The 16,741-nt window shown below is 44.2% G+C and overlaps 1 protein-coding gene across 1 annotated transcript in view; it reads left to right on the forward strand.

The window, feature by feature from the left end:
• ABCA12 (ATP binding cassette subfamily A member 12) overlaps positions 1-16,741 on the forward strand; it is a 615,834-nt gene that overhangs the window by 428,900 nt on the left and 170,193 nt on the right. The window contains exons 37-38 of the mRNA XM_029607914.1: positions 10,412-10,422; positions 12,601-12,613. Coding sequence (XP_029463774.1) covers positions 10,412-10,422; positions 12,601-12,613 — 24 coding nt within the window. The remainder of the gene's footprint in view (positions 1-10,411; positions 10,423-12,600; positions 12,614-16,741) is intronic.

Consider the following 16,741-nt stretch of genomic DNA (forward strand, 5'->3'; position numbering starts at 1 on the left):
GCTGCAGGCAAAGCAGAACCTTAGGGTATGCCAACATCACTAATAAACCATTCAGAACTTTCACCAGATAATCACATTTTCCATTTCCTATTTTCAAGACATGAAACAAACCACTGAAGAACCAAAACACCTATACCAAATTCTTTATGTCTTATTAACAGTCTTTTATGGCAAACCATATCAAAGGCAGAAGCAATATCTAATTGAATTAAAATACCAGACTTCTGCTCCACACCACAATATAAATCATCCAGCAAAGATAGTAGAAGGGTTTCTGTGCCATAATATTTACAAAATCTAAATTGTTTCCTGTCCAAAATGTTGGGTTGTAAAATAAGCTCATCTAATTTTTAAGAACCCATTTTTCCAGCAATTTATTCATGGTACATAGATTAGATATAGGATGATAATTGGATGTTAACTCTGGCAAAAAAGCCATATTTTTCTGAATAGGTTGTATGATAGCCACATGTAACAAACCAATGGATTAAGGAGAGTTTAGCACCTGGTGTAAGCAACCTTTAAAAATCTACAATTTATCCTTAATAACCAAAAATCAATAGGGATCCAAAACATTCTTAGTAATCCTAGTCTGTGCTACAATCTCCTCTAACCTACTAGAGTGAACAATGAGAAAGTATCCCACTGACAACCTTAGGGTTAACTACCATCCCATCATCTTCTTCTCCAGCTAGTCCAACAGTAATCTGCTGTTTCATGTTAGCAACTTTATCTTGAAAAAAACTGGGCCAAGGCTTGACTCCCTGGACTTTTAATAGCACTGCCTTATGAAGGTCTCAAAGCTCCTTTTAATAAGGAGAACAACTCTAAAGGTTTAGTAAACAAATTATTAATTATAGCAGAAAAATAATCTTTCTTAGCTATTTTTAGCACAGCTCTCTCTGTACGCTGCTAATGCATTATCATAATCTCCCTTTACTGGTACTGATTTGGACTTTCCTCTTCATCTGACATAGATTCCATCTTAGTATAACCATTGTATCGTCTGTAAACATTTCTTTTCTTTCACAATTTTTACCAGGGCTATTTCATCATAAATACTTCTAAGATAACCAGCTCATGATTCTATAATAGAACCAGGAGAATTAAGTTTACTTTATCCTTAACCTTATCCCAGGAAGCTAAGTATGAATTTAAATGTGGCAACTGCCTGATCTACCTAACACTGTATTTATTGTTAATAACCCACAATTTAATAAAAAATTATCAGACCAAGATACAGGCACAATATGTATAGCAGAAATAGCTTTCTGGGCTAGGAACTAATCAGGCACGATAATCAGATTCAGAATATGCCCGTAGTGATGTGTAGGGTGTTGAACTGAAATCCTTTTACAGTAGAAAATGTGTGGGAAGAACTAAAGAACCTGAAAGTGGACAAAGCCATGGGGCCTGATGGGATTCATCCAAGGATATTGAGGGAGCTCAAAGATGTTCTGGCGGGTCCGCTGTGTGACCTGTTCAATAGATCCCTAGAAACGGGAGTGGTGCCGAGTGATTGGAGAAGAGCGGTGGTGGTCCCGCTTCACAAGAGTGGGAACAGGGAAGAGGCAGGCAACTACAGACCGGTTAGCCTCACTTCGGTGGTGGGAAAAGTAATGGAGTCACTGCTGAAAGAGAGAATAGTGAACTATCTACAGTCTGGAGAATTGATGGACCAGAGGCAGCATGGATTCACCAGGGGAAGATCCTGTCAGACAAATCTGATTGACTTTTTTGACTGGGTAACCAAGGAATTGGATCAAGGAAGAGCACTAGATGTCATCTACTTGGATTTCAGCAAAGCTTTTGATACGGTTCCGCACAGGAGACTGGTGAATAAAACGAGAAGCTTGGGAGTGAGTGCCGAGGTTGTGACCTGGATTGCAAATTGGTTGACAGACAGAAAACAATGTGTGATGGTAAATGGAGCCTTCTCTGAAGAGAGAGCGGTTTTAAGTGGTGTACCGCAAGGATCGGTGTTGGGACCGGTCCTGTTCAATATCTTTGTGAGCGACATTGCGGACGGGATAGAAGGTAAGGTTTGTCTTTTTGCGGATGACACTAAGATCTGCAACAGAGTGGACACGCCGGAAGGAGTGGAGAGAATGAGACGGGATCTAAGGAAACTGGAAGAGTGGTCGAAGATATGGCAGCTGAGATTCAATGCCAAGAAGTGCAAAGTCATGCATATGGGGAGTGGAAATCCGAATGAACTGTACTCGATGGGGGGGGAAAGGCTGATGTGCACGGAGCAGGAGAGGGACCTTGGGGTGATAGTGTCAAATGATGTGAAGACAGCGAAACAATGCGACAAGGCGATAGCAAAAGCCAGAAGAATGCTGGGCTGCATAGAGAGAGGAATATCGAGTAAGAAAAGGGAAGTGATTATTCCCTTGTACAGGTCCTTGGTGAGGCCTCACCTGGAGTACTGTGTTCAGTTCTGGAGACCGTATCTACAAAAAGACAAAGACAAGATGGAAGCGGTACAGAGAAGGGCGACCAGGAAGGTGGAGGATCTTCATTGGATGACGTACGAGGAGAGATTGAAGAATCTAAATATGTACACCCTGGAGGAAAGGAGGAGCAGAGGTGATATGATACAGACTTTCAGATACTTGAAAGGTTTTAATGATCCAAAAACAACGACAAACCTCTTCCGTAGGAAAATAATCAGCAGAACCAGGGGTCACGATTTGAGGCTCCAGGGAGGAAGATTCAGAACCAATGTCAGGAAGTATTTCTTCACGGAGAGGGTGGTGGATGCCTGGAATGCCCTTCCGGAGGAAGTGGTGAAGACCAGAACTGTGAAAGACTTCAAAGGGGCGTGGGATAAACACTGCGGATCCATAAAGTCAAGAGGCCGCCAATGAAGAGTGGGTGACTCGCCAGAATGATGGCTATTGACACAATACCCTTATTAAATAAACATACACATGCTTACTGTGACTCCTACATCGCTCTAAGCTTCAACAACAAGAGGTAATGGAAAAAAGGATTTGCACTCACAAAGAGGGGAGTAGCTGGCTTGTTACGGCGGTTACTACCCCAAACCAAATATGCCTGATACTTCACTTTCAATGCATATACAGCATAGCTCTCTGCTTCAATGACAGGGGAGAAGAATAACTGACAGGGGAGAAGAATAACTGATACTTCACACATCCAGCAGAGCTCTCTGCTACAACGGCAAGGGAGAAGAAAAAGGGTTCGCACTCAAAAAGCGGGGAGTAGCTGGCTTGTTACGGCGGTTACTACCCCAAACCAAATGTGCCTGATACTTCACTTTCCATGCATATCCAGCATGGTTCTCTGCTTCATCGGCATGGGAGAAAGACTGATACATCACGCATTTCCAGCATAGCTCTCTGCTTCAACGGCAGGGGAAAAAAAAAAAAAACAAAAACAAAAAACTGATGCTTCACGCATATCCTGCATAGCTTCAACGACAGGGGTGAAGAAAAAAAGGATTCGCAATCACAAAGCGAGGAGTAGCTGGCTTGTTACGGCGGTTACTACCCCAAACCAAATGTGCCTGATACTTCACTTTCAATGCATATCCAGCATGGCTCTCTGCTTCAACGGCAGGGGAGAAGAAAAAAAAAACCAACAAGGGCTGTACAACATAGTCTAGGTAAAACAAATAAGCATGGGTGTAGCTTGCTTATCGCAGCAGTTACTGCCCCTACTACCCCTAACTAATCAAGCTAGATATTTCACTTGGATGCAGCTCCATCACTGCTCTCTACATTAATGGTGGGGGTGGAAGGGGAATAGAACAAGGAGCTAAGAGAAACAGATAAGAATGAGAGAAAAAATGTGTGAGGCTTGCTGGGCAGACTGGATGGGCCATTCGGTCTTCTTCTGCCGTCATTTCTATGTTTCTATGTTTCTATGTTTCTATGAACCAATTGATGTAACCTAGTTATAGAAATAAAATTCTTAAAATCCCTAACCACCAAGCCAGTATTGACATCCAGATGTAAATTAAAATCTCCTAACACCACAAGCTCATTATATTTGATGTACAACACAGACAGCACTTCTATTAAAGAATGAACCAAAGTAACAGAAGGAGCAGAAGGAACATACATCAGATAAAATGTCCAAAAGGACATCCTCAACAGTAAACCTTCACACCCTTTGAACAAACAAAAGGTACCTGAACTATTGGAAATTGTTTCCTTGTAAATTATAGGGATGTGAATCGTTTTTTGACGATATAAAATATCGTCCGATATATTTTAAATCGTCAAAAATCGTTAGAAGCGCGATACAATAGGAATTCCCCCGATTTATCGTCAAAAATCGTAAATCGGGGGAAGGGGGAGGGCGGAAAAACCAGCACACTAAAACAACCCTAAAACCCACCCTGACCCTTTAAAATAAATCCCCCACCCTCCCGAACCCCCCAAAAATGCCTTAAATTACCTGGGGTCCAGAGCGGGGGTCCCGGTGTGATCTTTTACTCTCGGGCCTGCGGTGCGTTGTAGAAATGGCACTGGCGCTACCTTTGCCCTGTCATATGACAGGGCAAAGGTAGCGCCGGCGCCTTTGCCCTGTCATATGACAGGGCAAAGGTAGCGCCGGCGCCATTTTGATTTTTGTCCCCCGACGTCAGGAGCATAGGAGATCGCTCCCGGACCCCCGCTGGACCCCCAGGGACTTTTGGCCAGCTTGGGGGGGCCTCCTGACCCCCACAAGACTTGCCAAAAGTCCAGCGGGCATCTGGGAACGACCTCCTAAACTCGAATTGTTTTGCCGTACAGCAAAATGGCGCCGGCCATACGCGTATGCACGCAGATGAGCGCATCAATGTAAAATCATGTGCATATGTATGCGCATATAGACAATTTTTAAAGATACGCACATATAAACACATATATGTCCATATGTTGTAAAATCGCCACATCCATGTGCACGTGCCAAGGAAGGCATGCACAATAGTGACCTTCCTCCAACTCTAGAAGCACTAATTGCCTGGCTATTGGAATAGAGCTGAGAATTCAGGAACAAGCTCGAGAGAGGAAGGCCTCCCATTGGGCTACTTCTGTAGCTCCCAAGCCCTTGTATTGCTTAGAGTTCATCCCAGAACCACCAAAAGTTGTTGCCTTCAAAGAATCTATGCAGTTGGGTAACATTTGACTTTCGGTTGATGGAAAACAAAGGCAAAGACGGCATAACCTCTGCCTTTACTGTGCGGCACAGGGACATTTTGACAATTAGTGCCACGAGAGACCAGGAAACTTCGAAGAAACAAGTCTAGTTCAGAGGGCAGTTCTTCACCAGCCTGCTTGTCCTCCACATTTGATGATACCAGTACCCCTCACCTTCGGGAAATACTCAGTTTGTACTGAAGCTTTAATAGATACCAGAGCTGGAGGCAACTTTATTCAAGATTCACTGTTACACCAATGTAGCTGCCTTACTACCAGTTTGACTACTCCCAGTGTTATTTCTTCCATTAGTGGAGAACCCTTACCCAGCTAGTGACTGCAGTTACCATGCCCATTACCATGATAAATCAAGGTCTTACCAAGAAAATCTTTAGTTCTATGTGTTACCTATGGCATCCGGCCCTCTGGTAGTTGGATTACTCTGGCTCAGACTTCATCAACCATCCATTGATTGGAATACCTTACAGATCACTCAATGAGGGCCATTCCATTGGGACCATTACACTGTCTCATCTCCAGATGCTCCATTCCAGTCCACCTTGTCTGAAGTACTGGATCTGCCACTCCTATTCCAGTTTATGTTATTAGACACGACCAGAAGCCCTAGCTGACCATTCCAAATCTTTGAAGACCTTTATCATGGAGGTAGAAGCCATTGTCAAGACAGTAGTGGGTGTCCTCATTCAATACAATAATCTTGTAACTTAGAAGTCATGCCTTTGTTCCTCCGAAGGATCTTGTCAGTAGAACAAGATCAACCAGCATATCTTTCTCCAGCTCAGTCCAAAGACCAAAGAATTCCTAGAAATCATGTTAAACCCCCTGTACTCCCAGATGGTAAAGTTGTATCTTCAATTTCTCCTCAGAAGCCGAAGAGAAGAGGTGGGGGTACTGTACATTTTACCACTCGTGGGATGACCCTGAAAGCAGCTGCATTCATCTCAGGCCGTAGCAGAATGCCACTGGATTTTACATGCGGCAAGACGCTGCTGAGAGTACTATCGTTGAACCCTTCCTTAGGTGCGTGCATGCCCGAAGCCAATTCCCTTAAATTACCCACAATGGGAAAAAATGCAGTGCCCTTGGATGATGTCACAGCCACTTGTCCTATATGTTGTATTCGGCAGGTCACAGGTCCATCCCGCAATCCGCCGCTCTTATCTCCAGCCTCAGAACCAAACGGCCCCAGCAAACACCAAAGGAGACTCCCTGACACCCATGCAGCAGCCTGCCACAAGCCTTACTCCTCTTCTACTCCTGGGAGCTCTGACACTGATCTCCCCCACCAGCGTGACAGGCACCACGCTCAGACAGCCTCTGACACTGCATCAGTCCTGAGCCCTCCTAGGCACGCACGCTGACCCTGCCCTTCTTAAACAGCCAGTGGCGAGAAACCAGGGCCAGCACTGCCTGATGACATCACAGCCTGAGGGGTATATAAGGTCACTCCTGCAGTTGATCCTTGCCTCAGCAATAGATCAACTCTATTGGAATAGCAGTTTGCCTCTGCGTTCCTGGTTCCTGTTCCTTGCCTCCTGGTTCCTGATTCCGCTCTGTGTCTTGAGTTCCTGTGTCCTGTTCCTGGTTCCTTCACAAGTCTGGTTGTCTCTTGAGTTTTTGTCTTCATGGTCAGCCTACCCTCATCTGTCTTCAACATCTTGTCTTCCCCTGCTATTCCTCCGTCTTCCTCTCCTCACCCCTTCAGATTCGATTTGTGGCTTTGACTTCAGATTGGACTTCTGACTTTGACTTTGGATCAGACTTCTGGCTTTGTCTTTAGATTGGATCCTGATGCTGCTTGATCTCCATCTGCCTTTGACCACTGCCTGCCCATCGACCTACTTGAACTCTGCCTGCCGAGACCTCTGTCCGAATCACGACACTTAGCAAACTCCTCCTGCCTCTGACCACAGCCTACATCTGTCTCTGTTGCCTGCCAGCTGTCCCGACTGCTGCTCACACTGACTCTGCTTCTCTTCCTTACTGGCCTATAACCTTCTTCACAATGGATCTGCACCTCCACAGAGGCCCGTGCTTAAATCCAGTTAGCCCCGGCACCCAGGGGCTCAACCTAAGGGGAATGAGGACTGGTATTGCTGAATTTCCTGTTGGCCTCTGCTCCAGGAAGCTTTGCCTGCTGATGGAGGAGACCTACAAGGTTCCTCCCAGTGGGGTGTGCCAACTCCACCTCGGTCCAAGGGTCCATTTCCACAACAGATTTCTGAGGCCATGGACCCAGCAGACATTTCGGGCTTCCAGGCTATTCCCGACCTGGCACAGAAGATCCAGAAGCAGCAGTTTCTTGAGCTTCTGGCAGACACCATGGAGCAACTCAGCACCCGCCTGGATGCCACAGCAGCCTCAGCTGCTTCTTTGCCTCCTGCAGCAACTGCAGCACCTCCAGCCAATCCATCTCCACCCATGATGTACCTACTGGTTCCCCTCCAGTACGCTGGAGATCCAAAGCAGTGCCATGGGTTTTTGAACCAATGCTTCATTCACTTATCCCTTTTGCTGTCCCAATGATTCTGTCAAGACCATCTTTATGCTCTCTCTACTGGATGGAAAAGCCTTGGCCTGGGCCTCTCCCTTGTGAGAGTGAGGGGGGGCCCCCTTCTGCAAGATCTGCAACAATTTGTCAAGGCCTTCAAGCTCATCTTTGACGAACCTGGCTGACTGGCCATGGTGGGTTCAGACCTTCTTCACCTTCGTCAAGGCAATCAACCCTTAATGGACTATGCGCCATTGAGTTCCAGACCATGGCCATAGAGCTGAACTGAAGAGAGGACAGCCTCCGTAGCATCTTTATGGAGGGGCTGTCATCCCGGGTGAAGGGCAAGCTAGCCACTCGTGAACTTTCTGAATCTCTAGACGGTCTTATTGATCTGCCTCCAGCAGTGGGCCTGGGAGCTCCGACCACCATACAGATAATTTCTGCTGCTCTTTAATTTTCTTGCCCTCTCTGCCCTGGGCCGAAAGCAGGCCCAGCCCAGGCATGATCAGAAGAAATGATGCAACTCAGACAGGAATGCCTCACCCCTGAAGAAAGGATATGCTGCTGACAGCTGCAACTCTGATTTTACTGTGCTAGGTTCAGGCACCAGCTTGCACGCTGCCCTCTGAAGCCAGAAAACTAACAAACCTAGGATCTAGTGGGGAGATTATCCTAGGCTTCATACTCCCAGCTCCTCAAATGACCCTTCCAGTGGTTATTTCTATGAATAACCATGAATGTACCAGCCAAGCACTAGTTGACTTGGGCACCGGGGGGGGGGGGGACACTTTATAATGAAAGCCCTTGTCAACACTTGCAGCTTCCTGTTGTTGCCATAAGATTCCCCTTGTCATCTCCTCCATTAACAGGGAGCCTCTCCCTGGTCAGATCACCTTGGCTACAGCACCCTTGCACCTCCACACAGGTTTACTACACTTGGAGAGCATAGTCTTCCATATCATTGACAAGGAGTTTCACCCCATTGTGGTGGGTTACCTTGGATGCTACTTCACTCTCCACATTTTGACTGGACTTGCCTCCCCAGTACATGAGTATGCCAATGTGTTCTCCAAGAAGGAGGCTGAGACTTTGCCTTACCACAGAGTATATGACTGCACCATTAATCTGCTACCTAACATTGAACTGCCTCGAGGGAGAGTATATTCCTTATGTGCCCCAGAGACTAAAGAAATGTCAGAGTACATCAAGGAAAACCTTGTCTGGGGTTTCATTAGGGCCTCCATGTCTTCTGTCAGAACAGGGTTCTATTTTGTGTCCAAGAAAGATGGCTCCTTACTCCCATGTACCATTTATTTATTTATTTATTTATTTATTTAGCATTTTTATATACCGACTTTCCAATAACAGAATTACTGATCAATTTGGTTTACATTTTAACAGTAACATTGACAAGTAAATGTCTTACAATGAACAGGTCGATATAACTTGGATAAGTATATATGGGGTTAATAACATAAATAAAAGATACATTGCCTAATGTAGGCATAAGTAAAAGATACAGTGCCTAATGTAGGTTAAATAAACAGTAGATAATTATAAGACTGGGTTGTGATCTTCGACTGCCAAAGTTTACGTGAGTTTTATAGATGATCTAAATGGCTCTCAAGTGGATTATAGGAGGTTGAATGCATTTAGCCATTCATTTCTAAGCTTTTTGACTGTCTCTAGGGATCTAGAGTATTTACATAGCTAGACCACTGCAGGCCCTACAACCTAATTCAGGTCAAACATAGAGATGAATGGAAGACGGCATTCAGTACGTGAGATAGGCAATATAAGTATCTGGTGATGCCCTTCGGTTTATGTAATTTCCCCGCCGTATTTCAAAAAATGATGAACAAAAACTTTAGAGACCTCCTCTACTTTTGTGTAATCGTGTATCTCAATGATATTCTCATCTTCTCTAAGGACCTTGATTCCCAAAATCAGGATGTTTGCCTAGTCCTCCAGAAGCTACAAGTTAACAAACTATACACAAAGCTGGAGAAAATTTTTTGAGAAAGAATCTTCCTTTCCTAGGATACATTGTCTCCAACAAGGACTTCCATATGAATCCATATAAGGTCAAGTACATCCAAGACTGGCCGCAACCCTCCAATCTTTGTGCCCTGCAAAGATTCTTAGGCTTTGCTAACTATTATCAGCATTTCATTCCCAACTACTCCCGGATTGTGGCCCCACTCACAGCACTCACCTGAAAAGGAGCCAACACTAAAGCCAGACCTTCAGAGGCAGTTACCACCTTCCAAAAGTTGAAAAACGCATTCCTGCAAGAGCCATGCCTCCATCATCCTGCCCCTTCATGTCCCTTTATCCTCAAAGTCGATGCCGTCTCACTGGGGATAGGAGCTAGGTCAACACTGGGTCAACACTCTGATACGGGAGTCCTTTGCCCCTGCTCCTTCTTCTTTCAGAAATTCTCCCCCATAGAATGCAATAATGGAATTGGGGACAAAAATGTTAGCTTGCACATAAGTCCAGCCCAGCCCCGCCATCCGAGAGCTCAACCTAAGGGGAACAATGGCTGGTATTGGTGAAGTTTCTGTTGGGTCTCTGTTCCAGTCAGTTCCGCCTGCTGACAGTGGTGACCTAGAGGGCTCCTCCCTATGGGTTGCTCCAACTCCATCTCAGCTCAAGGCTCCATTCCCACAACACTATGAAAGGGCTCTTCAGATGCTATAGCCTTGCCTCAGCAATAGGTCGTCCATTCTGATTTCAGCCTTGTCCCAGGTCTTCAGCTTCAGCCGCAGCCTTGCCTTCAGCCACAGCTTTGCCTTCAGCTTCAGCCGCAGCCTTATTTCCAGCTTCAGTCTCAGCCTTGCTCTGCATTTGTCTTCAGCTTTAGCCTCAGCCTTACTCCATGCCCTGTTCCAGCTTCAGCCTGGTCCTTTAGCTTTGTCTGGTATTTATCCTTTTCCAGCTCTTTGGATCTGACTGTAGTCACAGCCTTTTGGACTTTGTCATAGCCTGGCATGTGCCAAGATTCATTCACCCGCTGTGGAATAAACCTTAGGGCCTTGCCCATGAGGTTGTATCAATTGTGCCATGGCAAGAAGGGCTTCTGCTCACATCACAATAGCTGTAACAGCCACCAGGGTTGGGCACAATCAGTTTTGTTCTGTGCGCAAGTTGGGCAGGATTTTATGTATTCCTTTACATCCTGCTTGATGCGCAACCACCAGTAGTGGCACTGAAGAAGTTCAAGGGTTCTTGACATCCCTGGGTGCCCTGCTGCTTGGAGTCGTGTGCCCATTTCAACACTTTTTCCCCAGATTATCTTAGGAACAACAGACTTCCCTACCAAGAACAGAGATGGTAGAGGCCATAAGGACCCTTGCCGAGTCGATGATAAGTTGTGGTACATATGTGATATCCTCTGTTAGGAAGGAACAAGATAATGCATCATAAGAACATAAGAACATAAGATCTGCCATACTGAGTCAGACTAAGGATCCATCAAGCCCAGCATCTTGTTTCCAATAGTGGCTAATCCAAGTCATAACTACTTGGCAAGTACCCAAACATTAAAAAGATCTCAAGCTACTATTGCTTATTAATTAATAGCAGTTTATGAATTTTTCCTCTAGGAACTTACCCAGCCCTTTTTTTAAACCCAGTTGCATTAACTGCCATAACCACATCCTCTGGCAATGACTTCCAGAATTTAACTATGCACTGAGTGAAAAATAATTTTTTTCAATTTGTTTTAAATGAGCTACTTGCTAACTTCATGGAATGCCCCCTAGTCTTTCTATTATCTGAGAGATATGTAAATAACTGATTTACATTAAACTGATCAAGACTTTTCATGATTTTGTAGACCTCAATCATATCCCCCCTCAGTTGTCTCTTCGCCAAACTGAACAGCACTAACTTCTTTAGCCTTTCCTCATAAGAGAGCTATTCCATGCCCCTTATCATTTTGATCACCCTTCTCTGCACTTTCTCCAGAGCAACTATATCTTTTTTGAGATGCGGCAACCAGAATTGCACACAGGGCCGGATTTTAAAAGGGTTACGCTCGCCGGGCCTATTTTAAAAAGGCCCGGTGACACACGTAAAGCCCCAGGACACGTGTAAGTCCCAGGGCTTGCAAAAGGGGTGGGGAGGGGGTGGGGCATGGGTGGAGTCAGGATCCAGGCACAGCGGCCATATTAGCCGCTGTGCCAGGGATCGCGTGCCGGCAGTTGGCCGACGCGTGCAACTTACTTCAGCCCCAGAGCTGAAGTAAGTTTTGTGATAAATAAAAGAAATCATCAAAGGTAGGGGGAAAGGGTGGGGGAGGTAGGGGAAGGAAAGGGAAGGTGGGGTGGGATGGTAGGGAAGTTCCCTCTGAGGCTGCTCTGATTTCGAAGCCGACTGGGAGGGAAAGGGGGAAGGTAGCACAGCTCGGATCGGACTCGGTGCTTGCAAGGTGCACAATTGTGCACCCCCTTGCGCGCGCCGACCCTGGATTTTATTACATGCGCGCACCTGCACGCACATGTTATAAAATCGGGCGTACATGTGTGCGCACCAGGTAGCGCATGCACATGTACGCCCATGCGAATCCTTTTAAAATCTACCCCACAGTATTCAAGATTCGGTCTCACCATGGAGCAATACAGAAGTATCATGACATCCACCATTTTATATGCCATTCCCTTCCTAACAATTCCTAATATTCTATTTGCTTTTTTGACTGCCACAGCACACTGAGCTGACAATTTCAATGTATTATCCACTATGATGCCTAGATCTCTTTCCTGGGCGGTAACTCCTAAGATTCAACCTAACATTGTGTAACTACAGCAAGCTTTATTTTTCCCTATATACATCACCTTGCACTTCCACTTTAAATTCCATTTGCCATTTCGAAACCCAATCTTTCTCTCAAGGTTCTCCTTCAATTTATCACAATCTGTTGAGATTTAACTTTTCTGTATAATTTTGTGTTATCCGTAAATTTGTTCACTTCACTTGTTGTACCCCTCTCTAGATCATTTATAAATATATTATAAAGCACTTGTCTCTGAGGCACTCCAATATTTATCTTTTTCCAATATGAAAATAGACCTTTTAATCCTACTCTCTGTTTCCTGCCTTTTAACCAGTTTGCAATCCACAGAAGGACATCACCTCCTATCCAATGACTTTATAGTTTTCTTAGAAGCCTCTCATGTATAACTTTGTCAAATGCATTCTGAAAATCCAAATAGATCACATCTACAGGTTCAACTTTGTCCACATGTTTATTCACCCCTTCAAAAAAATGTAGGAGATTTGTGAGGCAAGTCTTGCCTTGGGTAAATACATGTCCCATTAAACCATGTCTATCTAAATGTTTTGTGATTTTAATATTTATAACAGTTTCCATGATTTTTCCAGGCACTGAATTCAGAGTCACTGGTCTATAGTTTCCCAGATCACCCTTAGAGCCCTTTTTAAATATCAGGGTTACATTGGCCATCTTCCAGTCTTCAGTTAGAATGGATGATTTTAATGAGAGGATACAAATTAATTGAAATAGGTCTGAAATTTCATTTTTTAGTTCTTTCAGATCCCTGGTGTATATACCATCTGGTCCAGGTGATTTACTACTCTTCAGTTTGTCAATCTGGCCACCACATCTTCCAGGTTCACCGTGATTTGATTTAGTTCATCTAAATCCTCACCCTTGAAAATCATCTCTAGACTGGGACTCCCCAACATCCTCTTCAGTAAACACCAAAGCAAAGAATTTGTTTAGTCTTTCCATAAGAACATAAGAACATAAGAAAATGCCATACTGGGTCAGACCAAGGCTCCATCAAGCCCAGCATCCTGTTTCCAACAGTAGCCAATCCAGGCCATAAGAACCTGGCAAGTACCCAAAAACTAAGTCTATTCCATGTTACCATTGCTAATGTCAGTGGCTATTCTCTAAGTAAACTTAATAGCAGGTAATGGACTTCTCCTCCAAGAACTTATCCAATCCTTTTTTAAACACAGATATACTAACTGCACTGACCACATCCTCTGGTAACAAATTCCAGAGTTTAATTGTACGTTGAGTAAAAAAGAACTTTCTCCGATTAGTTTTAAATGTGCCCCATGCTAACTTCATGGAGTGCCCCCTAGTCTTTCTACTGTCTGAAAGAGTAAATAACCGATTCACATCTACCCATTCTAGACCTCTCATGATTTTAAACACCTCTATCATATCCCCCCTCAGTCGTCTCTTCTCCAAGCTGAAAAGTCCTAACCTCTTTAGTCGTTCCTCGTAGGGAAGTTGTTCCATTCCCCTTATCATTTTGGTAGCCCTTCTCTGTACCTTCTCCATCGTAATTATATCTTTTTTGAGATGCGGCGACCAGAATTATACACAGTATTCAAGGTGCGGTCTCACCATGGAGCGATACAGAGGCATTATGACATTTTCCGTTTTATTCACTATTCCCTTTCTAATAATTCCCAACATTTTGTTTGCTTTTTTGACTGCCGCAGCACACTGAACCGACGATTTCAATGTGTTATCCACTATGACACCAAAATCTCTTTCTTGGGTTGTAGCACCTAATATGGAACCCAACATTGTGTAATTATAGCGTGGGTTATTTTTCCCTATATGCATCACCTTGCACTTATCCACATTAAATTTCATCTGCCATTTGGATGCCCAATTTTCCAGTCTCACAAGGTCTTCCTGCAATTTATCACAATCTGCTTGTGATTTAACTACTCTGAACAATTTTGTGTCATCTGCAAATGTGATTATCTCACTTGTCGTATTTCTTTCCAGATCATTTATAAATATATTGAAAAGTAAGGGTCCCAATACAGATCCCTGAGGCACTCCAATGTCCACTCCCTTCCACTGAGAAAATTGTCCATTTAATTCTACTCTCTGTTTCCTGTCTTTTAGCTGGTTTGCAATCCATGAAAGGACATCACCACCTATCCCATGACTTTTTACTTTTCCTAGAAGCCTCTCATGAGGAACTTTGTCAAACGCCTTCTGAAAATCCAAGTATACTATATCCACCGGTTCACCTTTATCCACATGTTTATTAACTCCTTCAAAAAAGTGAAGCAGATTTGTGAGGCAAGACTTGCCCTGGGTAAAGCCATGCTGACTTTGTTCCATTAAACCATGTCTTTCTTTATGTTCTGTGATTTTGATGTTTAGAACACTTTCCACTATTTTTCCTGGCACTGAAGTCAGGCTAACCGGTCTGTAGTTTCCCGGATCACCCCTGGAGCCCTTTTTAAATATTGGGGTTACATTTGCTATCCTCCAGTCTTCAGGTACAATGGATGATTTTAATGATAAGTTACAAATTTTTACTAATAGGTCTGAAATTTCATTTTTTAGTTACTTCAGAACTCTGGGGTGTATACCATCCGGTCCGGGTGATTTACTACTCTTCAGTTTGTCAATCAGGCCTACCACATCTTCTAGGTTCACCATGATTTGATTCAGTCCATCTGAATCTTTACCCATGAAAACCTTCTCCATTACGGGTACCTCCCCAACATCCTCTTCAGTAAACACCGAAGCAAAGAAATCATTTAACCTTTCCGCGATGGCCTTATCTTCTCTAAGTGCCCCTTTAACCCCTTGATCATCTAATGGTCCAACCAACTCCTTTGCAAGCTTTCTGCTTCAGATATTATGCAAAGAAGTGCTTGGACCTGCAAAATGGGTGGGCTATGGGCGTGGTCTGGGTGGGGAGGGGAGGAGCAGGGCAGGGGGGTGGGCCAGGCAGCACCATTAGCCAGCCAGTGCGTGGATTTTACTTCTGCTCCTGAGGAGCAGTAAGTATTGCAACAAAAGAAAGGGGGTTAGTTAAGGATAGTGTAGGGGTCGGGGAGGAGAGGGGGAAAGGGAGGAAGGATAGGGTTAGGGTTAGGGAAGTCCCTCCCAGTCTACTCCTTAATTGGAGTGGACTGGGAGGGAACTGGGAAAAAGGCTGATCGCATCGTCGCACATAATTGGAAAATCTCCTCCTAAACGTGCAAGGCGCAGGCTGCCCACACATGCACACGGACATCGTATTTTCTAGCATGCGTCGATGCGCATATGTTATAAAATGATTGTGTTCATGTGCGCGTGCTGGGAACTGTGCATACATGAAAGCATGCATGTGGCTTTGAAAACCAACCCTTTAGTATATGAATTTAGATCACTTTTGAGTTTTAAAAGTAATTTTAAGAATAGAGAAAAGGATAAAATAATAAAAATACTTATCAGAAATTTTCTACAAGGTTGCTGAAACTGATGTGGAATATTGTTACCTGTAATGGAAGTAGAAATAATAATAATTACCTTTGAATGTTATACCTAAAGATAAACATTTTGATTTAAATAGTAAAATATATAAATAAATGAAGGTAATTCCTTATTTTTTATTTTATTAACTCTGCCTTTCATCTCTATCTCCAAGGGACAGTTCGGGTGGAAATTTATTTACCAGTAAGTCCTGGTAAGGTGCTCTGACTGAAAGGAGGGTATTCCTCTTAATTCTCTCACTTGTGAAAGAGTTTTCCTATTTGAAATATCCTGAAAGTAAAATATCTTTAAAATGAAACCATAGTCACCGTGCAATGGGTGAAAGTCTCTTAACAAGGACAAGGGGGGTTAAATCTCTGTGATGGGAACTACATGGGGCCAGCACGATTTGTGAGACCACATAAGAACATAAGAACATAAGAAATTGCCATGCTGGGTCAGACCAAGGGTTCATCAAGCCCAGCATCCTGTTTCCAACAGAGGCCAAACCAGGCCACAAGAACCTGGCAAGTACCCAAACACTAAGAAGATCCCATGCTACTGATGCAATTAATTGCAGTGGCTATTCCCTAAGTAAACTTGATCAATAGCCCATTGCAGTTTCAATTGTAGAGGAGAGCCAGCAGAGGGGAAAGCAGAAGCAGCAGCAGATACGTGCTGCACTCTGACTCCCCCTGCTGGTGAGAGGATATCCTGCAGGTGAGCTGTTGGGAAAAAAGAAACTGAAGATTGCCTCGGCACACCAGAGATACAGCTTCGTCACACTAGTGTGCCATGGCACACCAGTTTAGAAATGCT

The sequence above is a fragment of the Rhinatrema bivittatum genome, chromosome 6 (genome assembly GCF_901001135.1).
Source record: "Rhinatrema bivittatum chromosome 6, aRhiBiv1.1, whole genome shotgun sequence".
Lineage (NCBI taxonomy): Eukaryota > Metazoa > Chordata > Amphibia > Gymnophiona > Rhinatrematidae > Rhinatrema > Rhinatrema bivittatum.